Source organism: Mrakia frigida (assembly GCF_051309035.1).
Source record: "Mrakia frigida strain ATCC 22029 unplaced genomic scaffold BDY24scaffold_29, whole genome shotgun sequence".
NCBI classification, from domain to species: domain Eukaryota; kingdom Fungi; phylum Basidiomycota; class Tremellomycetes; order Cystofilobasidiales; family Mrakiaceae; genus Mrakia; species Mrakia frigida.
Genome location: NW_027481252.1, coordinates 1 through 15,950, shown reverse-complemented (window position 1 = coordinate 15,950; position 15,950 = coordinate 1). Strand labels below are relative to the sequence as shown.

The 15,950-nt window shown below is 54.5% G+C and overlaps 5 protein-coding genes across 5 annotated transcripts; 3 read left to right on the top strand and 2 right to left on the bottom strand.

Moving 5' to 3' along the window:
* Nucleotides 1–11: 11 nt before the first annotated feature.
* Nucleotides 12–785, bottom strand: BDY24DRAFT_397902 (uncharacterized protein). The gene has a single exon (XM_076641613.1). The coding sequence runs from the start codon at nt 758–760 to the stop codon at nt 215–217; it is 546 nt and encodes a 181-aa protein (XP_076494041.1). The 5' UTR covers nt 761–785; the 3' UTR covers nt 12–214.
* A 1,564-nt stretch (nt 786–2,349) lies between these two features.
* BDY24DRAFT_343516 (uncharacterized protein) lies at nt 2,350–2,651 on the top strand (the record flags this gene model as incomplete). Its single annotated transcript, XM_076637521.1, has 2 exons — nt 2,350–2,415; nt 2,505–2,651. Coding segments are annotated over 2 exons (213 nt in total), but the record flags the coding sequence as incomplete, so codon positions are not given.
* A 1,294-nt stretch (nt 2,652–3,945) lies between these two features.
* VPS41 (Vps41p) lies at nt 3,946–8,521 on the bottom strand (the record flags this gene model as incomplete). Its single annotated transcript, XM_076643719.1, has 17 exons — nt 3,946–4,045; nt 4,114–4,357; nt 4,428–4,527; nt 4,599–4,735; nt 4,811–4,886; nt 4,957–5,076; nt 5,151–5,228; nt 5,295–5,405; nt 5,484–5,778; nt 5,850–5,977; nt 6,051–6,143; nt 6,228–6,331; nt 6,414–7,197; nt 7,261–7,574; nt 7,662–7,806; nt 7,892–7,982; nt 8,094–8,521. The coding sequence occupies 17 exons, from the start codon at nt 8,519–8,521 to the stop codon at nt 3,946–3,948; spliced, it is 3,348 nt and encodes a 1,115-aa protein (XP_076494039.1).
* A 1,313-nt stretch (nt 8,522–9,834) lies between these two features.
* Nucleotides 9,835–11,615, top strand: BDY24DRAFT_397889 (uncharacterized protein). The gene is made up of 4 exons (XM_076641612.1): nt 9,835–10,655; nt 10,789–10,798; nt 10,943–11,009; nt 11,381–11,615. The coding sequence occupies exons 1-4, from the start codon at nt 10,088–10,090 to the stop codon at nt 11,483–11,485; spliced, it is 750 nt and encodes a 249-aa protein (XP_076494038.1). The 5' UTR covers nt 9,835–10,087; the 3' UTR covers nt 11,486–11,615.
* Nucleotides 11,616–15,950, top strand: BDY24DRAFT_397888 (fungal specific transcription factor domain-containing protein). The gene is made up of 19 exons (XM_076641611.1): nt 11,616–11,802; nt 11,904–12,586; nt 12,688–12,754; nt 12,835–12,851; nt 12,917–12,936; nt 13,010–13,119; nt 13,296–13,492; nt 13,578–13,614; nt 13,716–13,879; nt 13,944–13,983; nt 14,056–14,118; nt 14,200–14,337; nt 14,417–14,544; nt 14,610–14,643; nt 14,735–14,850; nt 14,927–15,023; nt 15,097–15,122; nt 15,190–15,251; nt 15,319–15,950. The coding sequence occupies exons 1-19, from the start codon at nt 11,635–11,637 to the stop codon at nt 15,828–15,830; spliced, it is 2,679 nt and encodes an 892-aa protein (XP_076494037.1). The 5' UTR covers nt 11,616–11,634; the 3' UTR covers nt 15,831–15,950.

The window sequence follows — 15,950 nt, the reverse complement described above, 5'->3', positions numbered from 1 at the left end:
TGTTTCGATTGACGACCAGCAATGATTATGTGTATCCGATGCTTCCGAGGTATATAAAGAGATGTGAAAGGTATCTAAGAGAACGGGAATCGAACGAGAGGTGAAGAGATGTCGGGGACGAGGACGAGGGACGTCTTGATCCTCCTTCCCCAATAAGCCCGCCAGATGAAGTATATAAAGAAGGAACTCGAAGCTTAAGTTTCCCTACTGATACTCAAACCTGCTCCCCACTCTTCTTGAACTCCTCCTCCTCGACCCTCTTCCGGAACTTCTCCACCAACTCCTTCTTGCTCTCCTCCTCAACCTTAACCCCTATGAACCCCAGCGTCCACCAAGCGGGTACGCTTTCTGCCTCTAATGACACCTCGCAGCCGTCCCTATCAACGACCTCGTTCACTCTCCATCTCATCCTCGTCGTCACCCCGTAAGGACCCTCGACGGTGACCTCCATCCCGTCTTGTTCCTCCTGGAAGATGGCCCTGTAGGTAATCGTACCTCGGAAGAGCCCGAAGAGGAGAACTTGGGTGTCTGTTACGAGGTAGGTTAAGGGGTCTTCTGGGGAAGGGATGGAGGTGACAAGGGTCGGGTCGAGAGAGGCGAGGATGGAGGGTTGGTGAAGGAGGGAGAGGAGGAAGGGGAGGGAGGCGTGTGGGAAGAGGGAAGAGGAGGTGAAGGTTGAGGGAGCGATGGGAGCAGTCTCGGAGGCTGGAGCAGGCGAAGGAGAGACTGCTGATGGAGCTGACAGAAGAGGGGAAGACATGGTTTGGGAAAGGAGGACGGAGGTGATGGGTGAGAGGGAGAAGGCGAGGACGAGGAAGGTTGGTGAGCTCGACAGCCCTCGGACAGAATCAAGCCTCGTCACTTTCTCTTTCACGATTTCGGCTCCTTCTGGCTACCATAGGTGCACCATATCTCTTAAACTCTCCCTCGTTGTGTAATTTTTTTTTCATTGTCCTTCGGAAGAGGGTCCCGCCCTCGCTTCCTTCGAGCTCAGCCCACGCGTCCTCCCTCTGTCCCTTTCCTCTTCCCTCTACGGCTGCCTCAAATTCTCCGAGAAACCTCTTTACAAGAATCTGAGCTCGCTTCTCTGCTTGAGGCTCAGAACCGCTTTCCTTTTGGGGTTTTTTTCCGTCGAAAGGAGGCTGCCGGCGTTCTCCTCCTGCGGTGACGACCTGAAGCGAGGGCCCGGAGAGGAGGAAGCGAAAGCTCGACGTCTGCTTTGCTCCCAACCACAACAATCCGCTCTTCCTCGAGGATGGACGACATCAAGCCTCGAGTCAGCTTTGCACCAAGCCCTAAGTCCATCCTGAAATCTGCTCGTCGGCAATCAGCAGAGCCTTCCTGCCCCACTCCTCCACTCGATTCGAGCTCAACATCCCTCCCTTCGTCGTCGTCCTCTCACCTTCCCAAGGCCGCCTCCTCGAGTTACATTGCTACTGGTGGATCCTCATCATCAAGAACAGCCAGCTCGACGGCTGCTCAACTTCATTCAGCTCTCATGAGCAACAAGGCGTCGGCTGGGAGGATTGGCAGGCGAAGGTCGACTCCTCCTCCTCCGTCGTCGAGACCCAGAGAATCGACGACGAAGGCTGAGCTCTGGGAGGACGAAGAAGGGAGGAAGGGAGAAATATGGTGTCATGGGTGCGGAGAGAGAGTGGGTGGTTTGATGTTTTCGTGCCAGGAGTGCTTGAGCTTCGACTTGGTGAGCTTGAACGTCGCCAGTGATCGCTTCTGTCCTCGACCTCCTCCTTCCCTTGCCGTTTTAGCTGAATTTAGACATCTCTCCCAAACCTTCGGCTCATCTACAGTGCTCTACATGCTTCCCAAAAATCGATACCTCCCTTCAGCATCCCTCCCATCACCACTTTCAGCTTCAGGTCCATTCGCTCCTCTCCCCTCGCTTCGCGTCGTCGACTCCCATCCTTCTCGCTTCTCAAACCGTATCGGCCTCTTCCAGCTCTACCCAACCCTCTTCCACTCAAAAGGCCTCTTCCAGCTCTACCCAACCCTCTTCCACTCAAAATGCATCAGCTCAACTCTCGTCCGTACCTCGGTCTCCCCATCCTCGTCCACAGCGAGTTGGACATCCAATACACGCGTCGTCCTCAGCAACCAGCTCACTCCGCCTTTCCACCTACCCAGGAAGTCTCCCAGCTCTTCATCTGTACCCGACGAGTGAATCCTTCGAGCCCAAGTTTATATCGCTTCCGACGGACGGTTACAGGGTGAGTCCTGAGTCTCGTCTCACTTCCCTGCTCGTTCTTTCGCTGACCTCGCTCTCGTTCTCGTTCTCAGATCATCATCGGTCGCAGGAAAGTCGCAGATCCTTCCGAGGAACCTTCTTCTTGCAACGGATACTTCGACGGGAAGGTTTTGAGTCGGAGTCACGCTGAGGTTTGGTTTGAGGACGGAAAGGTTCGTGCTTTCGACGCGTACTCTCGTTTTCCTCTTCTGACTTTGTTTTGAAACGACACTGACCTTGCTCGTCCTCGACCCTCGAATAGTTCTTAATTCGAGACCTTGGCTCAGTGAACGGAACCTACCTCAAGTCAGAACGCCTCAGTCCTTTCGGTCGAGGTCTTCCAAGCCATCCTCAAGAGCTCCATTCAGACGATCTGCTTGTTCGTTCATCTTTCCCCTTCTGTCCATGAGAACCTCCTCTCTGACTCTTCCCGCTCTTTTCTGCAGGATTTCGGCTCGGCATCAGGGCTCAAGATCTCCTGCAAGATCCACTGCGTCTTGACCTCCAGGGACGAGAAGAAGTCGTTCAAGTCAGTCCTCCGTGCTCTTCCCTTTTTCTTATGCTTTCCTTCTGACGACCTCGTCTTCCGACCAGATCCCTTCAAGCCTACCATGCTTTCAACCGGAGGCTCCAGCACCTCCAGTCTTCCTCTCTTGAGCCTTCTGCACCCTTCGTGAGTCTCGTCGCGTCGCGTCGTCTCCCGCTTGGTTTCTCTTCTCTGACTCCCTAGATCTCCCTTCTAGGCTTTCGGAGACCCTCAGATTGTACCCTCCGTCTCGGATCACCCTTTCCCACTGAATCCCATCCCCTCGTTCTGCGATATGAGGACTCATTCGCCCGTTCAACTCCAACCTCCCGTTCAACCTTCGTCGACGGCAGTGCCGAGCAGCGTCCCTCGGTACAGCCTTGTGGACGATCAGGTGGAGGGGCCGGAGGATTGGGAAGAGGATTGGTCGGATAAGGAGTCGGTTCCTGATCCGGAGAGTTCATGAAGGGAAGAAGAAGGGAGAGGAGAGGACGGGGTGAGCGTGTTCTACTCTAGTCAGTCGGTTTTTATGAACAGTTCTACCGATATCTCTCGATGCAGGTACTTGCGCTAAGAAGTTGCTAGCCCCTCATCGTTCTCCTCAGCAGCGAGTTTTCTCGCGGACGAGACGAGACGCGTTCATTTTTCCACCTTCCCTGACGTTCGGTCTCGCTTCCTGTAAATTGTGCCCACGCCAGGTCACATCCTTTACGGCCCGGCTATCTCATTCCTCACTCGAGGAGCTGGCTGCGAGATCGACGAGCATCTCTCGTGGTCCTCTGTCTCAGCTTGGAAACGGTGGTTGAGCGGAAACATGACGCTCTCGAGGCTTTTCCTCGACGGGATGGCTTCGCCTTCTGGGGAAGGAACGGAAAAGAGGGAGGGAGCGAAGTAAACGATCGAGAAGGCCAAACGAGTACCAAAACTACTCGAAGACGTCGGGATGAGAACGCGTCGCTTTCGTTTCCCTTGCTTTCGGAAGCGAGAGGGAATTAGAGGAAACCTCGTCTACTGAGTCCTGGCAACGGAGCTCACAGCAACCGAAATGAAGAGGCGCAAAGTATCATGCGAGGACAGCAGGTAGAAGAGTATGTATTTTGATGCTATGGAAGGGTCGTGAAGATCGTGAGGCATTATAGTAAACGAGGGGAAAGAGAGAAAGGTGGAGGAGAGACCGTCACGTCGACCACGACGAAAGTCCACCATTTTTTACGGCCGTCCGACAGTGAGGACAGCCTCGAGGGAGCTTGACTCGAAGACTTGAAGCGTAGGAGAGCCTAGAACAAAGAAGAATGAGGGAAAAGTCAGCAGGCGAAGACCGAACGAGTGTCGAACGCAAACTCACTTCGCTCCCAACGACCTCCCGTTCCGACGAGCTCCTCCAGCCCTCCCCTTCTTGTCACCGGAATCCAGAAGCGAGCTCTTGAAACCTTCCTCACGAGGAGGAAGCTCGTCCGAGGGATCCTCGAGAGCACACGTGGCGTGAACGACGTGTCGACAGAGGAAGACGAGGACGACCTGCTGGCCTCTCGAGGGAAGTGGTGGGGGTCGGAAGACGGGGAGAGAGCAAACTTGACACGTAGACGTGGCTGAAGGGTGAGAGAAGAAGTCAGACCGAGCAAAGAGAGAGAGAGGGAACGAAGACGAAGTTAAACATACGCGTGCCGAGGAATCCGTGGGTCTGTCCCTTGAGGAGGTCGACCGAGAATCCGCTGCAGTCGGTGTGAAGAACGGTCTGGCAGCCTTCGAGGAGAGAGATCTGAGGGGGGGAGGGAGAGAAGGGGTCGATTAGTCGAAGAAAGTCGAAGCAAGAGAGGAAGGTCGACGAACCTGAAGGTTGAAGTCCTGCAGAATCTTGATCAAAGCCTCCTTCAAACCAGGGATCTCGAGTCCATCCTTGATCCGACGAATAAGAAGCACAGGATCGATCCCAGCTCCGACGTTCTCGAGAAGTCCACGGATGAAACCTGGGAACAAGAACGAGGTCGAAGTCAGCCTTGCTCGACGAATCGTCGTCGGAACGGAGGAACGACGAGACGAACGAGGTTTGTTCTCCGAGTAGCGAAGAAGGTCCTCCCAGAGGTCTGGATCGTTCTGCTCCTTGGCGAACTCGATAGCCTGCAGTTTGGGAAGCGAAGGAAGAGTCAGCGAGAGAAGGTGGTCGACGAGACGAGAGAAAGAAGCTCACCCTCTGAACGTCTCCAAGTCGTTCGATAATGAGCATCAGAGCGTCCTTGCTGTTTCCCATCCGACCGAGGAGGAAGACCATCTCGGGAACGTAATCCTTTTCCTTCGTTATCCGGTACGCCTGCGAGGATGAAGAAAGGGAGAAGCGGGTCAGAAACAATTCGAACTGTACGAGGAGAGACGACGAAACCCCACCTTCTCGAGACTGTACTCGATACTCGACCGAAGGAGATCCATCAGATGAGGGTAATCGAATTCGGCACAGAGAGCGATCTGTTTGGAGGGGAGGAAGAAGGTCAGCTTCGAGTTCGAGGGCGACGAGGAGAGTCAAGAACTCACGTGTTGATCGCCGTACTGGGAGACGAGATGAGGATCCTTCTCGAACAGCGAATCGAGATACATGAACAGGTACTTGGGCCGTTCCTCGAGCTGGTTGATCACTCGAGCGATCTGTTCATGTGAAAGAAAGAGTCGAGTCAGTTTCGAACAGAGGAAACAGCGTCGAGCTGGTGGTGTTCGAGAACTCACTGGTATCGAATGCGAATGGTCCACAAGAAGTTGAATCGCCTTTCCATGCTTCCCAGTCCCGGTCTTTCCCCCATCAACGGCCATCCCATCAAGTCCAGCTGACTTTTCTGTCCCGTTCTCTCCTCCTTCGACGACGGTCTTCTCGTTGAGCTCCATGTCGAACTCGACGAGCAGCAGAGCTTGATCCCTCACGGCCGTGAAGAGGTTGAAGTCTCGGATGAGATCGAAGACGTTGGGACGACGAAGACGAAGGTAGTAGGGAAGAGCCTTTCCAGGTTGACGGTTGAGGACGAAGCTGCGAGAGGAAATCAAAGAGGGGAGTCGGTCTTGCTCGACGACGAGAAGAAAGGGGACGACGGAACGCACAGTTCAGCTAAACACTCCATCAGGATCTTCTCTCGAGGAGATTCGGCAAGGGCTCCCTCGACAGCGTTGACGACACTCGAGATCTTGTAGATCTCAGGCGGCCACTCCTTGATGATCCGAAGGAGAGCCTGGAGGGGAAGGAAAGGCCGGACGATTAGCAACGCGTCCGAGAGCTCGAGGGTCGTGAAATAGCGGACGAACAGGTCTATCGCTCGAGAGAAAATGAGCCAGGATCATCTCGTAGACCAAGTCGCTGAGCTGAGGATCCTTCGTCGGCGTGAAAGGGATGATGGCCTGGAAGGGAGAGAGACGAGAGTCAGCCGTGGATCGAGACCAACGAAGGCCCGAGGGAACTCGAGATCGATGCTTGATACTCACCTGCAGCTGTTTCCGTTGAGCGAAGAGGAAAATCCAGTCCTCCCAAGCCTTCTTGTCTTGTCCGAGAACCTTCGAGCAGAGCGAAGCAGCCTTCGAGTAGTCGCCTGGGGAGGACAGAGGGACGAACGACGAACGAGAGAGGTCAGCGTCATAGCGGTGAGCATCTACGACGGAGTTCGAACTCACCAGACTGCATCAGACTCTCCAGGAACTTCTCTCCAATATCCCTCACGCTCAACGACCCGTCCTCTCCGTCCACCGCTCCGTCCTTCTTCATCTTCTCCACCATATCCAACGCCTCCTCGTATCTCTTCCTCTCCACTAACCAAGCAACCCTATCCTTCCCATCCCTCTCCCTCGCAACGACCACATCCTTCGGCGAAAGCACAACAAACATCCCTTCCCTCTTCTCCCCTCCTCCAGCGACGGCTGGGACGAGCGAGTAATCGTTGCATCCGTTGAGATGATAACTGTTCAGCGACAGAGCATCGCTACTCAGCTCCTCTCCTCTCCTTGAGATGATCCTCAGCTCCGGTCGCTGAGCAGCCTTCCTCCTCTGTTCCTCTCGACTCGACGTGGCCTCGTTCTTGAACGTCTCCTCGTCTGGAGGAAGGTAAGCGAGGACGAGGAAGTCGGTCTTGTAGACGGTGAGACCTGATATCATGCAGTCGACTTGGAAGATGGCGGTGATCTCGACGTGAAGGGTAGGACCTGAGGTTTGAGGAACGGTAGGGGAGGAGGTCGAGCTGTGGTGCATCGAAGAGGGACGAGAGTGGGAGGGAGTTCGAGTTCGTATCCGAGCGAGTTTGATGTGATCTGCCCAGGCAATGATGAGGGTTGTTGGTTCGGTAGGTGAGGATCCGGGTAGGAAGAGGAGGATGGGTTTGAAGAGGTCGGCGCGTGGAGAGTCGGGAGGTCGGTCGATGAAGGTGATGAGACGTTGGGAGTTCGTGTCGTAGATTTTGACTCCCTGGATACGAAAGAAAGGTAGGACGAGTCAGCACGACTTTCGTCTAGAAATGCTTGAACTCACAAGATCGTTCGCCCAAGCTATCAGCCCTCCCTTCTCCCAAACGGCTCCCCAGATCGGCCCTTCTCCTTCGTGCAGCACCGTCTCCTTATGCTGACCGCTCCCACCTCCTCCAATCCCCATAGCAGTCCCTAAACCTCCAAATCCTCCAAGCCAACCCTTCTCCATCAAGCTCAGGGTTCCAGCCATTCCTCCAGCGACGAAGGCCTTACTCGAGCGTTTGGCAAAGTTGGGTTCGAGAGCGAGAGATCGAAGAGGACGGCGGAAGTCGTGAGAGTATCGTTCTGGAGTAAGGAGGGAGTTGATGACAACCTTGCCTGCGAAGGGTGAAAGAGAAGAGGGAGATTCGGGTCAGTTGGAAGCTGTCGAAAGGGAGGAGGGAAGGACGAAAGATGAGAGCTCACCGTCGAAGGATGCCGTTCCTATGAACTCTGAGCCGTCGTCTGAGATGCAGATGGCCATGAGTGAGGCCGTATGAGCTCGGTAGGATGACAGTTTTTGTCCTGAGTAGGAGAGGATGTGAACCATTCCGGCGTGGGTTCCGACGGCCTTGATGAAAGGAAGAAGGGATGGAGGGAAGGTGGTCAGTCGGAGAAGTTGAGCTCAACGGTCGAGCTGAAGACCTAGAACTCACGATGAAACGAGATGAAGAAGCTACAGCTGAAGCTGAGTCTTTAGTGAGGACTTCCGTCGCTCCAGGACCTAGGCGAGCGTACTTGAGCACTCTGGAAGAGGGGATGGAGGAAGGAAGGAGAGATGGTGAGCTCAGATCTCCAGGACCCCTCGACCTCCTTCCTCCACCCAACAAAGCTCAGAAAGAGTTTCCAAATACTCACGGTTCCTCCTCCTCTTCCTCCTCGTCATCTTCATCACTTCCAGAACCAGATTCCGACCCAGAGTCCTCCCCATCTTCAGCGTCATCCTCCTCTTCGTCTTCCTCCTCCTCGTCTCCTTCCTCCTCCTCCTCACTCCCATCCGATTCCCCCACTCCCTCCATCACCTCGCCCTTGATCCCACCAACCAATCCATCTTTGACAGCGTCTTCTAAGCGTTTCCCCGAGTCATCTCCTTGTACGACTTCTCCTGCTTCGGAAGGAGAGCTCGCTTCCCCATCGTCCTCCTCTTCCTCGTCGTCTTCGTCCGACTCATGTTCGCTCGCTTCTTGATCGTCTTGGGAGGTGGAAGCTGAGGAAGGGGAGGAAGGATTAGCAGCTGGGGTGGAGGAGTGATGTTGAGACAGGTGGCGATTTGGCTGAGGAGCCATAGAGCGAGGGCGGAAGGAGGGGAGGAGGGAGAAGGAGAGGAGGTCGACGTTTGGCGAAGGAAAGGAGAGCACCCTTCCTTTGCGACTCACCTGCGACCATCAGCATCATTTCGGAGAATTCACGATCTGGAGCAGACTTGAGCCCTTCGACCGAGGCTTTCACAACTCGAAATGATTCACCAGTCTGAGCAGGGTGGTCTCTGGAGCCTCTCCTCCCTCGACAAAGGCTCCGTCGCCTTTCCCCCTCCTTCTGCTTCCGTTCGCAAATTGTTGACCCTCTACGACAGTCGAAAGGCTGGAAAAAAAAACAGACTTTCGAGGTGCTGGAATGATCACTGCTGGTAAAATCTCTACAAGTCGCAGCTCGAAACTTGAAGTCGAATCCCATCGCCTCCATTCTTCGACCCAACGTTCAACGACGAGCAGTCAACTCTGATCGACTAAATTTTAGTCTCGTAAACTCGTTTCGATGGTAGGACCACCCTCGTCAGACTTCTTTCCGTCAGGCAGCTGGAACCAACCTCATCTTGCGTTCGCGTCGCGTCTCGTTCCTGTTGTCTCCTTTCTCTTCAGATCCCGGAAGGTCTCCGACAAAGACACGAGCGACTAGAGTGTCGGAAACTATCTCTTGGATCCCTCGCTTCAGACGTATCAAAGCAGTCGGAGCATGATGACTTGCGTTTTTCTTCGTTTGATCGGATCTTGGTCTCGACGACGCTCTTGTTCTGTCCGACCTAGGCTCTACGTTTCAGACTTCTCAGCTGATCGCATCCGAGTAAAATTTCAGAGAAAGACTGGTGAGCTCCTCTGTCGTCTTCAGGAGGCCTCGGAGATCCGACCAAAGAAGAGAAAGCTCGTTCAGTCGCGTCGTCCTGCCGCCTCTCTCTTTCAGAGAAGGAACATAGAAACCTTTCTCGGTTCCAAAGGAAGCACGTTTCCTTGCGTTTCCTGTGTGACCTGTCCGATTTCCCAGAGAGGTCTGAAACCATGCTACATAGCAGGGACGTTTGTTGACGCGTTGAGTGGAAATCAAGCGTTCTTAAACCCCGAGGGAAGGGAACGGGGGAGCCGACGAGTCGAGTCGCCGTTTCTTCTCGCCACTGTCTCTCTGCTCTCCTTTCGCTGTAAATTTTCCTTGACCTGAAGAGCTGTATTGATTTGGTTGGCCTTCGATTCCAAGATTGGTGTTCCAAATCCTTAACCCACGAGACGGAGGGGCAGCTTTTAAAAAAACTTGACGCCTCCTCGCCACCACGCCCGCTGATTCAGACTGCCCCGCGAGCTCTTCTCCCCTCCCCTTCCTCCCTCTCAACGTCGACCCTCCCCTTCCTCTTCTTCTCTTCCCTTTCTCCAGATCGGAGTCTCTATCAACGATGGATCCACCTCCCAGGGACCGCTATCGACGACAATCTTCGTCCCCTCCTCCTCCTCCTCCTCAGCATCAGCAGCAGCAGCAGCAGCAGCAAGCAGGACCGAGGGAGTTTGGTCCGTTGAGAGGTCGCCTTCCTCCTCTTCAGCCCTCTCCTTTCTCTTCTCAACCAACTCAAGGGCAACAGCAGCAGCACCATGTTCATCATCTTCATCAGCAGCATCAATCTCAGGATCAACTTTCTCTTCAGCAGCAACACCAGTATCACCAACAGCAGCAGCAGCAGCACCAGCTTCGTTACGAGCAGTCTGCCCAACAACGACCTCCACAACCTCCTCCTCCCTCCTCGTCTTCCTACTCGAATCAACCCTTCAACCCTTCAGCTTACTACAACAACAACTTCCCTTCAACCACTTCCTCTCTCCCTCAACCCTCCATCTACCCCGCTCACCAACCTCTCTCTCAGCCCTCTTCCTCGACCATCCATCAACCTCGCCCAACCTCCTCCTCCTCCAAATTCGACCCTCCTCCCTCCCACTACGGTCACCTTCCCACAACAACTCACCCTCGCTCTCCTTCAGCTCCCTCGGAAACGCTGGAACCTACGAGCAAGCGGGTCAAGAGGGAGTCTCAAGGGGAGGAGGAAGCAGCAGCTGGAGAGCAGAACGAGCGCGAGGAGAGTATGGATCCTAAGCCGAAGGGAGGGAAAGCTGCTGCTGGAGCGAAGAAGAGAGCTGTGCAGAGCTGTTCGGAATGTAGGAGGAGGTGAGTTTTGAGGGAAGAACAGAAAGAGGAGGAGGAGAGGTTGGGAAGCGAGCGAGATGGGCTGAGGGCTGACCTCTCTTCGTTTGTTCGTTTTCTTTCTTTCGATCTCGTTTGCTCCTTGGCCCTTCTGTAGGAAGATCAAGGTTCGTCTACATCTCCTTCCTCTCTCATCTTCACCACCATCTCCCCTCCTCCTCCTCTTCTCTCCCAAAGAACAACTCAACTGACTCGAACATCAAACTCCAACGGCCTCTCCGGTCTCTGCTTCTCCTCCTCCTTCTTTCCAGTGCGACCGAGTCTTCCCCTGCAGCCCATGTCAACTCCGAGGGGATCAAGCGATCTGTAGAGAAGTTGGTGAGTTCCCACTCTCCAGTCCGCGTTTCGGGGGCCTTTTCGAAGGAGGTGGGAGAGGGGAAGGAAGAGAAAGGAAGCACAAACAGTCTCATCTCTCAGGAGGCCCGCCTCGGAGGAGCGCCAAACAACCAATTGATCGAGCGCGTCGCGGTGGTTTTCTCGCCGACCGCCCCTCCTCCTTCTTCTTCCTCTCTTCTCTTCGACGTAGGGAGAGAGAGAGGAAGGGAGAGGAGCTCGACCTTGCCTTTCGAACGTTCTTTCCCTTGGAAGAGAAGGGAAAGCGAGAGACGTGTCGTTCGGCTGTTTCGGATCCCTCGATCGAGAGAGAAGCCAAAAACCAAACTGACGCTGCCTTCTTTCATCTCTTATAGATCGTCACAACACCACCTCCAACGGCTGTGCCTCCTCCTCCGACCTCCTCTCCCTCTCCCATCGTCTCGCAGCTCTCGAACACGTCCTCAAGACCTCGGGGTTGATCCAACCTGGGTCGGTCGACAAGCAGGCTGGGACGAGAGGTCAGGTTATAGACGGTGGGAAGCTCGATAAAGCTTTGAAGAGTGAGAAGGGAGTGGGAGGAGCAGCATCGAAGACGGGCAAGAAGGATGGGAAGGGTGGGGTAGGGGTGATGGAGCCGGAGGGGTTGATGAAGACGGACGGTGCGGGAAAGAGAGGAGAGGAGAGTGATGATGGGAGTGAGAGGAGTGGAGGGGAGAGAGATGGGGAGTCGTTTGAGGAGGGTGAGACGACGGGAGGAGTGGCTAGTGAGACGGAGGAGGCTGCTGTTACGCTTGAGGTGAGTCGCGTCGTTTTCGTTTCGAATCGAGCTCGTGAACGCGTACTGACTCTTCGTTTCTCTCCACGTCGCGTCTTTCGTTCGTTCTCTTTTCCTCTCAGCACCTCGCCTTCGGCCGACGCAAAGACGAACCCTCTCGTCCAGGGCCTACCTCTCCCGAACAACCCACCATCATCCCCGGCCACGGTCGTCGAGCCTCCATCTCTTTCGCCAACCCACCCTCGATTTCCTCAGCTTTTTCCTCTACCACTGCTGCTCCCTTCCCCATCTCCTCCTTCGCCAACGACCAGCCTCCATTGCACACAACCCATCAACATCCAGCCTCAACCTCAGCCAACCGTTCTTCTTCCTCCCTCCTCTCACAAGCTTCCTCAAATTTTCCCACGGGAGGAACCATACATCCAAGCTCTCAGCCCCGTCGTTCCTCCATCAACAGCCTCACCAACAACAACCACTACCCTCATCGACTTCTCTCTCCCTCCACCCACATCCCCGATCCGTCTCCACCTTCACCCAACCATCCTTCCCTCCCCGCCGGTTCCACGCCCTTCACGCTCCTCAACCTTCAGAGCAAGGTAGCGATGGGAGCAAGAGGTCCAACCCTTAGCTACGGGGGTCCGTTGGGAGCGAAGAAGATGCTGCCTCCGCTGGGGACGTTTGGGAGAGTGCCAGGGGAGGTGGGAAGGGCGAAGAGGGAGGAGGAGATAGAGGGGAGGAGGAGGATGAGGGAGAGGGATTTGACAGATCCGAAGATCGTGTTTGATGCGTTTTTTCAGAGGAGCGAGTGAGTCCTTTCCGATCGGGCTGGCTGTCTTTGGAACGGGAACGAGACGAGTTTGAGAGGTCGAACGAATTGCTGACTTGATTGATCGTTTGCTGGCCCAGAATCTACATGGAGGCGTTCTTGACTTGCTTGCCTGGGGAAAGGAAGGAGAGAGCTTTGATTCAGCATGTGAGTTCGCTTTCCTCGTCGTTCGTTCGTTCTCGACGCGTCGGAAGAGAAGCTGACCTCGTTTTCGTTTCTTTTCGCAGTACTTCTCGAGAGTGGAGTGAGTCGGATCATCATCATCTTCCTCCTCTCTTACCTCTACTAACTCTTCTCATCGAACTGCAGATGGTTCCATCACTGCCTTCGTGAGTTGTCTGCCGCTCATTCGAAACGAAATGGAGGAGCATTCGACTGACCGACTCCCCTTGATTCTCGCAGACGTTCCAACCTTCCTTCGAGAATGCGAGGAGTTCTGGACCATCCCGTTCGAACAAGCTGTTGCGGAATGCTCAGCTTCGTGGGTTGGAGTTTTCCTTATCATCATGTGTGTGAGTACAAAGCGGAAAAAAGTGTCGATTTCGTTTCACTTCTCGACGCGTCGCACTTCGAGTTTTTCTTCGAACCTCGTCGCTCGAGGGACTCCTCTCCTCGGGTCCCTCCTTTCTCGAGCCCCATTACTGACTCTTCGTGTCTCCTCTCCATCATCCTCGTTCGTACGAAACAGCTGAGTCTCCACTTCCTCGACGATCAGGAAGCATCGCGACTCGGATTCAGCAAGGAGGATCAGGAGCGACTTCCCGCCGTTTGGTTCGCTGGAACTAGAGGAGCTCTTTGGCAGAGTGATTTCTTGACGAACCACAGTCTCGAGTGTCTCCAGATCATCATCTTGAGTGGGGTTTATCTTGCGAATCAGGATCGAGCGTGAGTCTCTTCCGAAAAACGAATCGAGCTCTCGATTTCATTTTCCTTTCGCTGACGCTCAGCTCCTTATTTCTCTGTCGAATAGAGATGCACACTGGGGAATCCTCGGATCTGGGATCAAGGTTAGCGTTCTCGCAGCGTCGAGTCCCTCGGCTTTTTCGTTCTTCTCGAATCGGCGCTGACCTCCTCTTCCTCCTCCCCGCTCTTCTTCGCCCTCCAACAGATCGCTCAAATGATGGGAATCAACCGACTGGGAGCTGAAGATCCTTCTCGTAGATGGGGAGGGAGGTGGGAGAGCTTGATCACGAGGGAGGTCGGTCGACGATGTTGGTGGAATCTCGTCTTTTTGGATTGGAGTTTGGCTCCTGCTTACGGATACGCTGCTACGTGAGTGGGATCCGAGCACCTGCGCCTTTTAACTTCGCACTGACCTTCCTCCTTTCTCACACAGGATACATCCTGAGCACATGACCACGGCTTTCCCTGGAAACGTGAGCGAGATCCATCTGTTCGTCGAAGTTCGAGGTTCCAGCTGACTCTGTCCTCCTTTCTCGTTTGTTCAGATCCGAGATGAGGACCTCATCGACGGTCAACCTTTTCGACCTCTCCCTCTGGACGTTCACACTGTTCGTCTCTCCGATCCTCTCGTCCCGTCAACGAGAGGAGCTCAACTGACTCCCTCCCTCTCTCTGTCTTGTTTCCCTCAGCCCATGTCCTACCACCTCACTCGACTTCGACTCATCGAGACAGCCTACCAAGTCATCTACATCATGAACCACAGTCCTCATCCTCCCTACGAAGCCATTCTCAAGGTCGATCAGGAGTTCACGGACATCGAGAAGACGGTTCGTCTCTCGCCGTTTTTCCCGTCGCGTCTCGACCGTTCGAACCTGACCTCGAGCGACGCTCTGCCTCTTTGAACAGCTTCCTCACTACTACCAAGTCAACGATGAGAAGCCTATGGGTCGACCGAGGAGCAACAGGGATGAGGATCTCGTGCTCAACTGGGAGAAGGTTGTTGTCAACCTCAGCCTGCAGACTCAGAAGTTGAGGTGAGTCTTCCTCCCCTCCGCTCGTTCTCTCGGACATCCGCTCACCATCGTTTGCTTATGCAAAGGCTTCACCGACCTTACCTTTCTCGGGGATACAAGGTGCGTCCTAGCTCTCGCCCGTCGATTGTTTCTCGAAGAAATCGAACCAGACGGATCTCGTTCTCTCCTCCTTTTTTGCTCCTTCTCACAGAACGCCAAGTACGCCTACTCGACTCAGCAGTGTATCCGAGCAGCTCGAGCAGCACTCAGTCTCATTCACGAGGGAGTTGGGTTCGAGGGAGGGGTCGTGTTCTTGGAGAAGTGGTGGTGAGTCGACTTTCTTCTTCGTTCGAAATCGAGATCGAACGCGTCCTGATCCTCGTTCTCCTCTTCCGCTTGGCAGGATCACCCTCTTCTACTCCTTCGTCTCTACGGTGGTACTTCTCATAGATCTACTCTACACTCCGAGAGATCAGCTTTGGGAGGAGAAGCTCAACGAGGTCGGTACCGTTCGTTTCCTTGACGCGTCCGCTTCAGTTCGATTCTGATGCCCGTCGTCTTCATTTCCTACAGGTCAAGCAAGCTCTGGCTTATCTCAAGTGAGTGATACATTGCTTCTTGTAGATCCACGGCTGCCTACTGACGGGTTTCCTTTCCTGTCTGCAGACAAATCGAAAGGACTTCGTCTCCAGCCCGAGGAACCATCAAAGTCATCGAAGCTCTGCTCAGTGAGTAGCTTTCTCTTTCTCGACCTTTCTCGGCTGTTCTCTGACTTGTTTGAACTTCCTTTCACAGTCGAGGTCGAATCTCGTCCCGTCGGGGCCGTCCCAGCTCCTCGAAAACGAGGTCTCAGCATCGACACCGCGTCGTCGACCTCAGAACACGAAGGGAACGCCAACGGTCTCCAACGAGCTGTTCGACGTCTCGTCCACGAGAACGAAATTGTCGCCTCTTCGACGTCTCCAAACTCTTCCAACGACGCTACCGACAATACTCCCTCGCCAGCTTTCCTGGCCGCCGCTCGTCCACCCAACCCTCTCGCTCCTCCCGAGACTTTGGCTCCTGGATCTCTCTCGATGCCCGCCAACGGAAACTGGCTTTCGGCTCCTACAGGATTCACTCCCAGCGTCTCTCCAGTGATGCAGTACGGCTACGGAGGAGGTCCTCGACCTCCGAATCAGTTTTCGACGACGGTCGAGTCGGGCGAGGAAGCCAACCTCTTCGGCTCCCCTGGAGGATGGAACCCGACCCTCGGTGGAAGCGACTCCATGCTCTCTTCGAACTTAAACTCTGGAAACTCGGAGTGAGTTCTTTTTGCTTTGACGCCCCGAGGGAGTGGTTGGTAGATGATTCGCTACGCAGTTGAATCAAAATCGATGTGATGGTGGCTTGAACGACCAAACAGCACCCTGAATTCCTTCCCCTCC